The sequence below is a fragment of the Myxine glutinosa genome, chromosome 8 (genome assembly GCF_964187855.1).
Source record: "Myxine glutinosa chromosome 8, kmMyxGlut1.1, whole genome shotgun sequence".
Taxonomy (NCBI): Eukaryota; Metazoa; Chordata; class Myxini; order Myxiniformes; family Myxinidae; genus Myxine; species Myxine glutinosa.
This window is the reverse complement of record NC_136268.1, coordinates 63,160,361-63,173,961: the sequence shown is the minus strand read 5'-3', so window position 1 is coordinate 63,173,961 and position 13,601 is coordinate 63,160,361. Positions and strand designations below refer to the sequence as shown.

Here is a 13,601-nt window from a genome sequence, read left to right as displayed (position 1 = left end):
CTGAAGGGAAAGGTGTATGCTGCATGTGTGAGAAGTGTTATGATTTATGGGAGCGAGACATGGGTAATGAACGTAGAGCAGCAACGAAGGTTGGAAAGGGTGGAAATGCGAATGGTTCGGTGGATGTGTGGAGTATCATTGAGAGAGAGGAAGACAAATGATGAATTGCGAAAGATGATGGGAATAGAGCCTGTGATTGATGCTGTGAAGAGGAACAGGTTGAGATGGATTGGTCATGTGTTGAGGAAGGATGAAAGTGACGTTGAGAAGAGTGATGGAAATGAATGTAAAAGGAAGTAGAGGATGGGGAAAACCGAGAAAGACTTGGCTAAAGATGGTGGAAGAAGAAATGCGAGCAAGGGGGTTAACAATGAGAGATGCAGAAATAGGGCAAAATGGAGAAGATTGTTATGGGGACCGCAAGGCTAACCCCCGCTCTAGCACTAGCAGGGAAAATGGCCTTAAAATGCCTGTTGTTGTTGTTGTTGTTGTTGTCAAATTCTTTTGGCTGAAACGTGTTTTTAAAATTAAGAGCATTTTGCACAACTTTTGCTCTGGTCAAATATCCGTTTGGAATAGTACCATGGGTTTAACAAATTGAACACAAAAGTTACGCTTAGTGAAGCTGTTGCCACACCCACCCTCACTCATTTTCACAAGTGAAGATGGCATGGGACTGCATCTGACGTGTTGAAATACTAATGCTTTATGTGTACGACATTGGAGGCAGGTTTTGACGTTGCTTACAATCTGTAATAGGGGATAGGAGTCATAATTACCACAATGTTTGCAGAAGTAACTGGTAGATAATCCCTTATCCCCTCACTTTCCCCTCAAATTAAACAAGGCCTTCATCCATACGTCGATGAAGTACAACTCTTCCCAATTGCCTGAGGCACCAGCATCACATCCATCTATCCTGAATTTTATGAAATGTAGAGTTTTCAACAATTATTGGCATTTGCCACAACAAAAGTCAAGGCCTGTCAATTTATTTTTCAACTGCCTCTTCTCCGGTCTAGCTCTGTCATGTTATCTCAGTCCTCTGACCCTACCCAGGTCTTCCAGAATGCACACGTACTTCTAGTAACCACTTCCTGGTTGAACTCCCAAAATCCATGCTTTCTGCCCATCTTTAATCTGGTGTTCTCCACCTCCCCATGGAACCACCTTCTGGGGATTATTAAATTTCACCATTTCCTCCAGGGTTTCAAGCAACTGGTAAATAATCATTTCACGTCATCCTCCATCCCTACCTGCAATATTTTCTAGCCCCATTAACACAGCTTCACTCAACTCTCCTACTTGCAGGTTACTCTTTATTCTCCTCCATCGCTATACACATTTTATTCTCAACTCATTCTGATGCTTATTGTTGTTGTTGTTGCTGTATAACCCCGGACAGTTCTCTCGAACAAGCCCGCGGCATGAAGATAGCCAATTGATCTCCTGAGAGTGGACCTAGAGATGCTCCACATCCAGGATGGTGTACCCCCACACCACCTTCACAAAGTCAGGGCCACAACAGAGTAAGACAGACAGACAAAGAGAGGGAGGGAGAGATAGAGAGGTAGAGATAGAGATAGAGAGAGATAGATAGAGAGAGAGACAGAGACAAGAAGGAGAGGGCCGGTCTGTGGGGACCAATCAGCACTTTGACCGTGACTGTGCTGCACTGACAAAATCTGGGCAGCAGAGAGGAATGCAGAAGATTTGGCCACAGACTTCCGTTGTACAACCACTGCGAAGAGGTGTCGCCAATAGTTGAGCAGTGCTTGTTGTATACAAATGTGGTCCCATTGTCACAACAGTGTGTGCACCTTGATTTTATATACAAAACTAAATGGTATTCATGAAATACTTACCCTGCACAGACAACTTGGTGTGAGCCAACTCTTCTGTTTTTGAAGGGTTTTCTTTTTCTTTGATCCAATATGGCTGCCAGACCACGTGAGCAATGACGTCATAAATTTATATTCTCCGATATAATTGTTGCATAGATCACGCTGAATAAATGTCAAACTGATCAGACTAAGCATTGTCCCTGTCGAATATTTACATCATAATTAAGGCACCAATGGCGTCATCGTTAACAGCACTTATTCCCCATGAAGAGTTCTTTACAATGAGCCATGTTAAAAAATTTTCCATGAAGTGGTTTCGAAGATATAGAGGTGCAACGTTTTTCGGTTTTTCCCAAGATGGCACCTGTACCATGTGACCTATGATGTCATAATTATCATTTAAATATTCAACAGGAGGCTTGATCAATATGATCAAAATGATCCAAATTTGATTTTCAAACTGCTCAAAATTTGAAAATTTGATCACAATTTCCTGTCCATCAGACCAACAGTTGCAGAGAAATTATTTTTTCATACTGATCAGAGATCAAGCGTGGTACTTGTCGAATTATGGCGTCATAATGAAGGCACCGATGATATTGTTGCGGATATGGGATTTGCATCCATCCATATCCGCTTGTAAATATTCCCCTATTTCCTCAATACTTCCCAACTATCCCCAATCCCCCATTCCCTAGTCCCATTTTCTGTAAACAACACTCTGTAGACCCGACCTCCCCCTATTTCCCCCATTAAATGTCGTGCCCAGGTTCACCGCATCTCATGTAAGACAACTATAGGACATCTTACTAGTTATTCTTAGTCTATGTCAGTTAAGGACTCGTTTACATTAATTCTGACCCTTTGTTGCACCAGAATGTGATTGTATGGCACCGTTAGGAAGTTTAGGACCTCCCAATACCTCCCCGCAGCTCTTCCTCACAGTTCTCAGTAACAACAACAACAGCAACAACAACAACAACAACAACAACAGCAGCGGCGGGCGCGGGAAGTGCGCGTCCTCACTCCAGCTTGGTTGGTAGGGGGTGTTGGGAGGGCACTAGGCCTTCCCAACGAGCCGCCATCTAACATGTGCTCGACGGGGTTACCAAATAGGGGCTCCCTGTGAGCTCCTCGTCAAGGGCGGAGCCTGGTAACCCCCGCACCCAATGGAAGCGGCGGACCGGCCCCAGTGGGGCGGAGCCAACCAGCCGAGGGCGTGTCACTCCCCGTTGAGCATGCGCAGCAGAGGGAGTGGTGACGTGAGATGCGCGCAGAGCTGAAGGAGAAAGGACGCACCCTCCGAGCGCCGAGAGACCTCTGCCATTAAAAAAGACCTCCCAAAGACTGAGCTGTATCCTGTCCCCGAGCCAAGGTGCACCTTGTGCCATCGGTCTACCTGCCATCAATCCCTGTGTGAGTCAGCCTTGTCCGTTTGTCCGTGGTCTGTCCGGGATTAAGTAAGCCAGTTAGATAAGCTAATCTTTGCACTGTGTCACATGCTGTAAATAACCTTGACTGCTCCTTTTCGTTTGTGTGGTATAAATAATAAATCCTGTTCCTCTTCTGTACGTCTTCGTCCTCTTCTTCCTCTTTCCATTCGATCGCTTTAGAGTTTTCCCCCAATTGAATATCTGTGACGCGATTTGGCCAACGTTCGGGGTAATCGGGTAAACTGTACGAACACGGCGGCCATTCCGCTCGGTCAAGCAACATCTTTAGCCGTGTCCGTAACAATATAATCATTAACATATCTTATTCCCAATAGGGAGTACTTGACAATGAACCATGTTTCAATTTTTTTCCATTGAGCGGTTTTGGAGATATAGAGGTGGAACGTTTTTCCAAAATGGCGTCCGTACCACATGATTTGACTATGATGTCATAATTATGGATTAAGAAATTCTACAGGTGGAGGCACTCGACAGTTTCCGAGAAAATGAATTTTAAAAATGGAGACATGCATGCCACAAGTACGCAGCTGATTGCCTAACCCTACTTTTCGCTTCACGAGCGCAGAATAAAAATGGAACAAATTTTTATTATTATCTGCATTGTGGAATCCCATGCTAAAATACAACATAATGCCCAGAAGGATTAGGCTATTCTTGTAAAGACAAGAAAAGAGGTTAGCCCATGTATGAATCTGAATATTTTTTTTATTGACATCTCAATAAAATTGGAGGCCACTCTTACCACTTAAGATATAGCCTTGACAGTGCTTTGGAAAGAGAAAAAGGTTAGAGAAAAAGGAGGGAGCGAACAAAATGCTTTTGAAGAAAAAATAAAATAAAAAGGCGAACAACAAATCCAATTAGTGCCCGGTAACTTCGACAGCAAGTTTCGATTGGAGGGACAATTAAAATAAATGTACATAAAATACATAATAAACATAATATGAACGAATGATAGTTTATTATACCTGTCATTGCAGAGAAGAGCTCCAATCAAATTAATAAATATGACTTCATTTCATAATTGTGTTTCATCACATGCTCTGAAGAAAACAAAATTTGGGAAAATGTGAACAATTAGCCCTTTCAAGATTAATGGGCAGAAAACGGGGTACATAGATCTGTCATTACTCGCTTTCATTAGCTTCTTGGGAGGTTCAGAATATTCAATTTTTTTGATTATAGGTGAGGTTAAACATCATATAATTAAATATGTCATTAAAATGACAGTTTTTTTATGATAGGTGAGGTTAAACATCATATAATTAAATATGTCGTCAAAATGACAGTTGTAAAAAAATTTTTATTTATTAAATAGAGTGATGACAACATTTACAGTCGTCATTTACTCTTACATGAAAATGTTATGAACGACAAACAAAAGAGGTTTAAAAGTTAAAGGGGGTGGGGAGAAAGAAGGAAGGAGAAAAGACATTGTTGTGATGGCTACACTTTCTTTTATTTATTTTTTTATAAGTAAAATTGATTACTGATTCTTTTCACAGATTAATAGTTTTCTCTTTACTTGGGATTATTGCATAATAATTCTGTACTAAAATAATGCTCATGGAATCCAGGGCCAATCCTTGTCCAGTCCAAACACTAATCATCGCTCCTTTCAACATCACTGCTCCCCACCGTTCAAAAATTAATACAAAGAGCTTTGAGTGGATACGATGACTGCACATATCTGAGGTTATTCCACCCTTTTTTATTCTTTTCTTCAACATGATCACGTGTCAAATAAGAATTTCAACAGTTTCACCATCGGAGGTATCTTCTGCAAGTGCAGCACCAGTCAGACTCAGACTCAAAAGGGAACGGCACTCGTGAACTATCTTCTCATTCACCGATTTAAGATCTGATGGATAAAGGGAGTAGTGATTAGTTTTACAGAAAGCCCCACAAGAACGCCGTCACGTGTTGTGCTGAAAACTCACCGAGGCGCTCGTGGCTCTCAGAAGTGTACAGAGAAGAGAAGCCCGACATGCACTTGCTTCCACGTGGCAGGGTATTGCACTTGCGGCGGTCTGCATCTGCAATGGCTGCGTTCCGAGACGCCTCTGTCTGCGTGCTGCTGTCTTTACTGCTAGACTTGGAGTGCAGTGATGGCTGCAGTGAAGAAACAATGCGGTACATTTGGGAAGGAGATGCTGTGCGATGGAGCAGTGGTGGGGAGGCAAGTCTTGCCAAAGGGCCAGTTGGTGGCAGAGATGCTTTAGCATCTTCAGTTGAGTTAGCTGTGGTTAACCCACCTGAGGAAGAGGTGGTGATGGTTAAAGAAGAATGTCATTTACAAGCATAACACATTGTGATATCTAGAATCATGAACAAATCCAAGCGTAAGTTTCACTGCTGCCACTGGAAACAAGAAGAAAAAGACAAAATGTCATAGCCCCCGCCATGGTTTTAGTAATTTTGCTGTACGGAGTTAAAGTGAACCAATTTGGTGACCCAATACCACCCCCCCCCCCCCCCACCCCACAATATTCTCCCAACACAAACTTAAGCTTCCAGTGCGTAAGCTGAGTTGCTCCTCGGGCAGTGGGCTTTGTGGTAGAGCAGCAATAATGGCCTTCCGATGTAGAGGTGCTGTTCCTGGTGGCATCAGTGACATCGGAGAGATCGCCGGCACCGACTTTGCAGGCCGCAGGCCAGAGGATGCAGGTGATGACTCAGCCTTATGCTCCTTGCGTGAGCGTTGCTGCAGCACCTTTATCATGGCATCCTTTTCAATTATCTGTGCGTGCAGTGTCTTTATCCTGTGCCACACCCAGAGATGAAAATTGGGGATCAAAAGGTTGAGGCAAAATGCGAGCAGAAAATAGCCGTGCAAGTACCAAGCTAATGACAGTCATTAACACCTTAGCTTTATCTGAGAGAGATACCAAACAGACATGTCAGTTTATAATACAATTTTGAGCAGTTTTGTGTCTCCCCAAAAAAACAAGTTCAATTGAGTCTGATTTCATGGTAACAATACCGATTTTTAAAACACTCTACAAAAGGGGAGAAGAAGATTCATTTTCAAACTCAACAAACCAGTGAATAGAGGGTGTGTTGAGTGTATGTACACAGCACTACTCTCATGGTGGCTCGGCAAATATTTCAGAACCACATACGCTACTGCTGTCCCCTTTCTAACAAACGGTACTTGCCTGCTCTCCATCTCATGGCAGCGGCGATTGGAGAGCAATAGACCATCCTCCTCCTCTGGCATACACACCTCCAGTGAGCTTTCAGAGAAACTCCCATGTGGAGAGTGAGTGATGAGAGTGGTATCCCTAAAGGGGAGTTGTAATGAGTAGCTATCTTGAAACAACATTGTAAATACAGAAAACTCTCGGGTTGAGAACGTACACTACAAAGAATGTCATTTTTGTCCACGTGACTGGCTGATTGATGTACATTTTGATTTATTTAAGTGCCCTTGTACTGTTTTATGGCCGCATGCATGTATTATCGTGCTGTATTTACTTTATTTTACTGCACTTTTTCTGGTTTTTAATTCTCCTTTATGACTTTACATTGTTTTACCTATTAATGTGGTGTTATATACATTGGTTTCAATCAAATTATAATTTTCCGGTTTTAGAACCATTTTACTTTGAGAACAGGGTCCAGGAACGCAACTCGTTCTTAAACCGGGAATTGTCTATAATGAAATTTTTGCTGATGCACATTATCTTTTTATACGAAATCACAGATCATGGAAGCACAAGGGGACAAAAAAGCAGCACAATTACAATGGGGCAGCAGGACAATCAAGGGAATGAATGAACAGAAAAGAAGAAGAAGAAACATCAACAAACGTGCACAGCAACGAGGTCAACAAGAGCATACATCCCAGACAAGAGCACAAACCCAACACAAACGCACACGCAAAGGCACTCAGATGTGAAAATACATTAAAATCAAGAACTTGGGGCACCAACAAAGAAAAACAACAGTCAACAAGACAAATGTTGAACAGGTATTCTCAGCTTTAGAAGCCAACTTGTATTTATCTACCCCTATGCTTCACTGCAACTGTTGTAGCACACTGATTGTTATACAACTCTCCGGTCTGCCTTTCAACAAAATACCGTTTATTATTGCCAAACAGTTCAAATTCATCCATAAAGAGCACCTTCACCGTTTCACTTCCGATTCCCATTTCAACCTTTTTGTTTGTCTGCCTCCCTTCAAAGGTTTTTGGTTAACTTCACGTCCATTGTGACCACTTTGCACTCATGTGTATCTTACTGTGTTCGAAGAAATGGTAACAACCACACTTTCCGCTTGGTCATTTGCAATATCTCGACTGGATTGTCATAGATTACAGAGCATACCCTGATATGGTTAACAAAACTTCTGGAGAGTTTGGCCTTTCTTATTTCACTACTTCTATTGTCAACAGTAGCAGTTGGTTCATGTATCCTCCTCAATCTTGCATTCAGTCCCTGCTCAAACATGGTCGGGTTGCAATTCATAAAAATGTTTATTACTTTATAGGATTTGCTGGAAAGTTGGAATTTTTCACATTGACACAACTGGAGTCCACAAATCCAGGAAAATAAAAATCACCAAAACTGTCAGTAAATGCCCGTAAATGAAAACATCCGTAAACTAAACCCAGCTGGTGTAGCTTCTCTCCCACTCATGGAGGGTCATGTGACCAATGAGAATGACACATCACGATCGCTCCCCAGGGAGTGCAAATTTCCAAGTTTCTATGGAGCTATGAATCGAGAAGTGTCTGTGGGTTTTTGTTGTATATGGACGGTGTACAGGGAGGAAGAAGTAAATATTTATCGTTTATGGATGGTGATCAGTGGTAAGTGTTGAGGTGCATATTGTAAGTATTAACACTTTTAAGTAAACACTCTACTCTCAAGAATGAACTCTCAAACCTGTCACTCTCCTCCAAATCATAGTGGCATCTGGTCAAGCTGGTATCTGGTGTTTGTTCCCCTTCCATCTCCTTCTTTACCCCAAATGGCTAAGCTACACAGCTGACACTGCCCATGAAAAGGCTGAATACCTCAACCCTGTTTGCCTCAAAAGCTTGTTTCCCAAACCCGTCTCTCTCTGTACACACTTTACCCAGTCGTACCCAGCTGCTCCTGGACTATGTGTCCTTCTCTCCCGACAAGGTGGAGAAATTTCTGTCAAACCTCGACTCTGATTCTGCAACTGGACCAGATGGAATCAGCCCACGGGTCCTAAAATCCTGCTCTGCCGCTCTATCTCACCCTCTCTCTGTTCTCTTCATCCTCTCTTTTGCTCAAGGTCATCTGCCTTCTGCTTGGAAATCAGCCAACATCACCACTTCACACAAAAAATGTGCAAAAACAGATTCTTGCAACGGCAGACCAATCAGTCTGCTCCCAACAATCAGCAAGGTCATGGAATTCATCATTGCTTCTGACATTAAATCCTTCCTCTTCTCCAATGGCTTTATCTTTAGATTATCAATTTGGATTCAGACCAGGTCATTCGACTCTGGGCATGCTGCTTCTGCTGTCTCAAGAATGGATGGAGGTTCTCAACGCCAAACAGGAAATCAGAGCTGTCTCCCTCGACATATCACGTGCCTTTGATACGGTCTGGCAGCCCGCCCTGCTCACCAAACTCCCCTCTTATGGTAACCATGGAAATCTCCAAGCATGACTTGCAGACTTCCTCTCTGGTCACAGTCAACGTGAGGCCCTGAGTGGAATTCTCTCATCTCCCCTTCCTGTCCAGGCTGGAGTTCCTCAAGGCAGTGTTCTGCCAGTGTTCAGGGCCCTGTGTTTTTTCTAATCTTCATTGATGATCTCTCCGACTCTGGAAAATCCACATTATATTTCTGCTGATGACCCCACTCTCTGCCACTCCATCTCTCATCCCTCAGATCAGCAGACAGCAGCCCCTTCACTCTGCAGACCTTGATAAAATCACAAACTGGTCAAACAAGTGTCATATGTCTTTCAATCCTGACAAATCTCACACTCTCACGTTGTCTCTCTGAAAAGACCGTCTGGAAAACCCTCTCATCTACTTTCTCAACAATCATCTCAAAGAAGTTCTGTCGCTCAAGCTTTTGGGTCTCACTATCAGCCATGATCTTTCCTGGGAAAGCAACATTTCCAAGCTGGCCTCCAAAGCGAGTCGCCGACTGGCCATCCTCCGTCGTGCAAAGTCCTTCCCTGGCAGTTCTGAGTTTCTCACCACATACAAAGCTTTCATTCGCAGCTTGATGGAGGACTGCTCTCCCCTCTGGGCTGGTGCTCCTGCCTCACACCCAGCTCGGCTTCACGCTATAAAAACCAAGACCTTCAGAATCATTGGTATCTCCCGTGATGAAGCTGATTCTGAGGGCCTTTCACTCGCTCACCACAGGCAGGTTGGTGGTATTTGTCTTCTACCGACTCCTCTCTGGCCTCGCTCCCCCTGCTCTGTGCTCTGCCCCCAAATATTCCTGCGGGACGCACAAGATCTGCCAGCAACCATCTTCTGGTTAAACTGCCTAAATAAAGACTCTGCTCACCTTCACTCTTGCATTCCTCTTTTTTCCCCACCTCTGGAACAAACTCCCACATTCTCTTCAATCCCACTCCTCCCTCCCCGTCTTTAAAACAGCTGTTCACCAGCATCTATGATCTTTCCCCATCCAAAACCTTGATCTTTTCTACCCCTGTTAATCCACCCCAAAACCACCTCTTTCAAATTCTGTTTTCTTTCCTGAAAGTCCTTGCAGTGTATATCTTGTTTATCCCGTGTATCCCACCCCAGCCCTCCCTCTCCCACAGATCTCCTGATGTCCCTGTTTTCTACTGTTGCTGTGCTACCCTCCCTCCCTCTCGTCTCCTGCTCCCTTTATAATTTGTTCTATGTGTTAGTTCTTACACGAACGACGACTACGTCTACAAAAATAATAATAATTGTATGTTCATATACACAGTAGGACCTCTGTATGAGGAACCCTGATTAATAACGAACACCCCTTTTAACGATTGTGACATTCAGAACATGTTTTCGTCAATGCATATTTAATCGTTACATTTACCCTACAGTGTTTTCACAGCCTACTGCAGAGTACGGTCAACTTGCGTTTCGCAGCAGCGTTTTGTCAAATCAGTAAGCAAAGCTATACTCTTAAGTTAATCTGATTTATATACTGCACTTGATGATGAAAGTTCTTTCTTCCATCACAGCTAAGATTTACAATCTGATTGCGAGTTGAATTCACCTCCACATCACGCAGGATATAACACGGGTTCATCTCGTCAGAAAGAGTGTTGACTCCAATAGAAATCTTCTCTAATTCATGTTTTGTGGTAGTAGTTGTTGTTGTTGTTTTCAAGGCCCATTCGGATTTTAAAAGTAAGTCATCACGTGACTCGCTGAAGCATGCATATGAAGCAAACGTTTTTGTGTGAACAATGACTCAGATGTCCAGCATTTCACCTTCAGAGTGGCTTTCCATTAATATACCATTCAACATTATTTATGAAGCAGTGTCAATCCTTCTCCAATTGACACCATTTTGCACTACCTTGTACTGCTCACCTGTAGTGTATTTTTACCAATTTTTTTTGTATTTTTGCCAAAGTCAAAGCAAAAATGTTTTTGTAAACAGACGAAAAGGAAACCTTCAAATAGCACATTCTTCCTCAATAAAAAGGTAATGAGTTTGGCATCTAGAATGTGGTTGATCAAATTATGGAAACCACTCTTATTTCCTCCTAGACTTGAATGAAAACTTAGATTCCGAACAAGTCTGTTAAAAAAAATAAACTACAAACTTCATAAAGCAGCAGTAACCTCTGCGTGGCAGCAGTAGCAGCAGCATCCATGGCAAAGTATCGCATAGCATTTTCCTCAAGGTATTTTTGCTCCCAGCGTGTCATGTCAGCTTCAAGGGCTAAGATACGCTCTTCTTTCTCTCGAAGTAGTTCCATGAGGCCTGAAGCATTTTGCTCATTGATGCCAGATGGTGAAGATGAGCCTTTACGCTATGGAAAAACAGACAAACATTAAAAACAATTGTAAAATAAGCTGGAATAGTATAAAGATTTTGTCAAAACAGTGCCAAATTCAGACTCGGACGGACGGACGGACGGACACACACACACACACACACACACACACACACACACACACACACACACACACACACACACACACAACAAGTTTTGTTCCTGTATAAAAATGGGACCAAGGTGCAAGTCTGATAATGATGGTTATGAAGCCCTGAAGCACACCTGTTGTGCTCGGAGAGTTTCGAGCTCTCTCTCGAGTCGGGTGCGCAGGCGGCGCTCCAGCTGTTCACGTTTTTCACAGGCCGCCTGAAGATGACTCAATGCTTGTTGTAATTTTTCAACCTTCTCCACATAAAACTGTTTTTTCCTTAGCTGCAGGAACAAGTATGAACATGAATGTTCTTAAAAATCATGTTTCAAGGACAGAAAACCTTTTAACTCTCCCCTCAAGCTTAAAGGGGGACCTTGTCCATAAATCGGATGTAGGACAAAGACATTCGCAGACATCAGTGCACTTTAACACGATTTTCAAGGACATCTATAGAGAATGGACAAATACATATTGTATAGATAAGTGAACCTGGTTTCCTAGTTAAAAGAGCCATTGGGAATTCTAAGTAGGCTCAACCAAGGACAGAAGGGTTGTTGATGATCAATCATATTATTGGTGTGAACAGAAAACAAAATGAGAAGTTTAAAACTATTACGAACTTAAAAAAAATTTTTTTAATTAAAACTCGTATTAACTTAAGGTTACCATATTTGAACTTTCAAAAAGAATAAAAAGTTTAAAACTATTACGAACTTAAAAAAAAAAATTAAATTAAAACTCGTATTAACTTAGGGTTACCATATTTGAACTTTCAACAAAAATAAAAAGAGAACACACTTTTGGAGGACTCTGTCCGGAGACACTCTGTCCGGAGAGGGATACTCCGGGAAAAAAAGAAGGGGGACACTTTTCAGTAGTTTTCTGTATATTACGTATTGAGCAATCGTATCGGCAGTCTCATTAGGTGTGTTCGAGACCTCGATTAATTACCTCTGCCACCAAAGGTGGGAAAATATCATGTTTTTACCCCTGTCTGTTTGCTTGTCTGTCTGTGAACACAATATCTCCAAAGGTTGTGGATGGATAATGACAAAACTAGGTGGATGAGTTGGTTAGGTGACAACAAGCGATTAGATTTTGGTTCAGGTCAGAATGCCTGACCAAATCCACATGAGATTGCAAATCAATAGCACCTTTATTTGCCACAGAGACAGACATATGCACCAGCTCTTCATACCAAACACTTGGCTTCCCATTCTTCTCAACCACTTCAAAAACACGGGAATTTTGTCATTTGTTCTGCAGTGAATGGTCACTTTCGTTTTGGCATTGTTTGGGTGTAGTAAAATAAAATATCAAACAAAGAGCTCTTGATGAAAATCAAACAAGTGTGTATGGTATGGACTCAGAAAAGACACTGAATTGCAGACTTCGCACGTTACTGGACTCTCGCTCACTGTGAGGTTGGACAGGCATTGGACGAGCACGTGTGGAAGTTCAAACATGTCCATTAAGTCATGACGGAGTAATACACAATTGTACCAAACTGTCCTGGTCCAAACATTACATAACCACATTCTATCACCGTAAAAAAATGCATTAAGGTTTAACCATTTAAATAAGGTTAATAAGTAATCAAAATCTTAAAATTTATCCCTTTGAAAATGCAAAAGCAAAAAAATGGCAAAATCCCAGACATTTTTAGATATTTTAAGAAAAACCTGACCAGGTGGAGATTGAAGGACCAAAAAGGAGGACATGCCTGGGGAAAACCTGACATGTGGTAACCCTAATCAAGTTATTGGAGAGGAGCTTAAATGAAACAAGAGTCTTAACAAGAAGAAGGTTGAAAACAAAAACATTTTAGAGTGAGAGGAAAAGATTAATTAACAAGTGCAGATGCATTCAAAGTACACCGCCCCCATGCCAAATAAATAAACAACATCCTCCAGCGTGGCATTACCGTCATGCAGCACAAAGATGGTGTTGGGAGGGAGAGGTGTACAATAATTGATTAATTGTGTAATTACAAAAGGGTAAATCCCAACAAAAGGGTAAAAAGGGTACATCAAAGGAAGTATGCTGGAAATAGAAATGATAAACAAATTCGAGGAGTAAGGATGAACAGTCTAAGGATGAACAAGGATGAACAAACGACTGAAATTTGCCAATCAACACCAAGAATGGGTGACTGAACAATGGTATCGGGTACTCAGGATCTGATGAATCAAAGTTTGAACTTTTT

The 13,601-nt window shown here is 42.1% G+C and overlaps 1 protein-coding gene across 7 annotated transcripts in view; it reads right to left on the bottom strand.

The window, feature by feature from the left end:
• Positions 1-3,983: 3,983 nt before the first annotated feature.
• The window catches only part of LOC137432534 (angiomotin-like protein 1), a 92,782-nt gene continuing 83,164 nt past the window's right edge, over positions 3,984-13,601 (bottom strand). For all 7 annotated transcript variants that reach the window (XM_078783332.1, XM_078783330.1, XM_068124557.2 and 4 more), the window contains 6 exons: positions 11,527-11,676; positions 11,087-11,277; positions 6,457-6,582; positions 5,804-6,060; positions 5,239-5,553; positions 3,984-5,159 (listed from right to left, as the gene is read on the bottom strand). In XM_078783332.1, the coding sequence (XP_078639458.1) occupies positions 5,038-5,159; positions 5,239-5,553; positions 5,804-6,060; positions 6,457-6,582; positions 11,087-11,277; positions 11,527-11,676 (1,161 nt within the window). In that variant the 3' untranslated portion in view covers positions 3,984-5,037. The remainder of the gene's footprint in view (positions 5,160-5,238; positions 5,554-5,803; positions 6,061-6,456; positions 6,583-11,086; positions 11,278-11,526; positions 11,677-13,601) is intronic.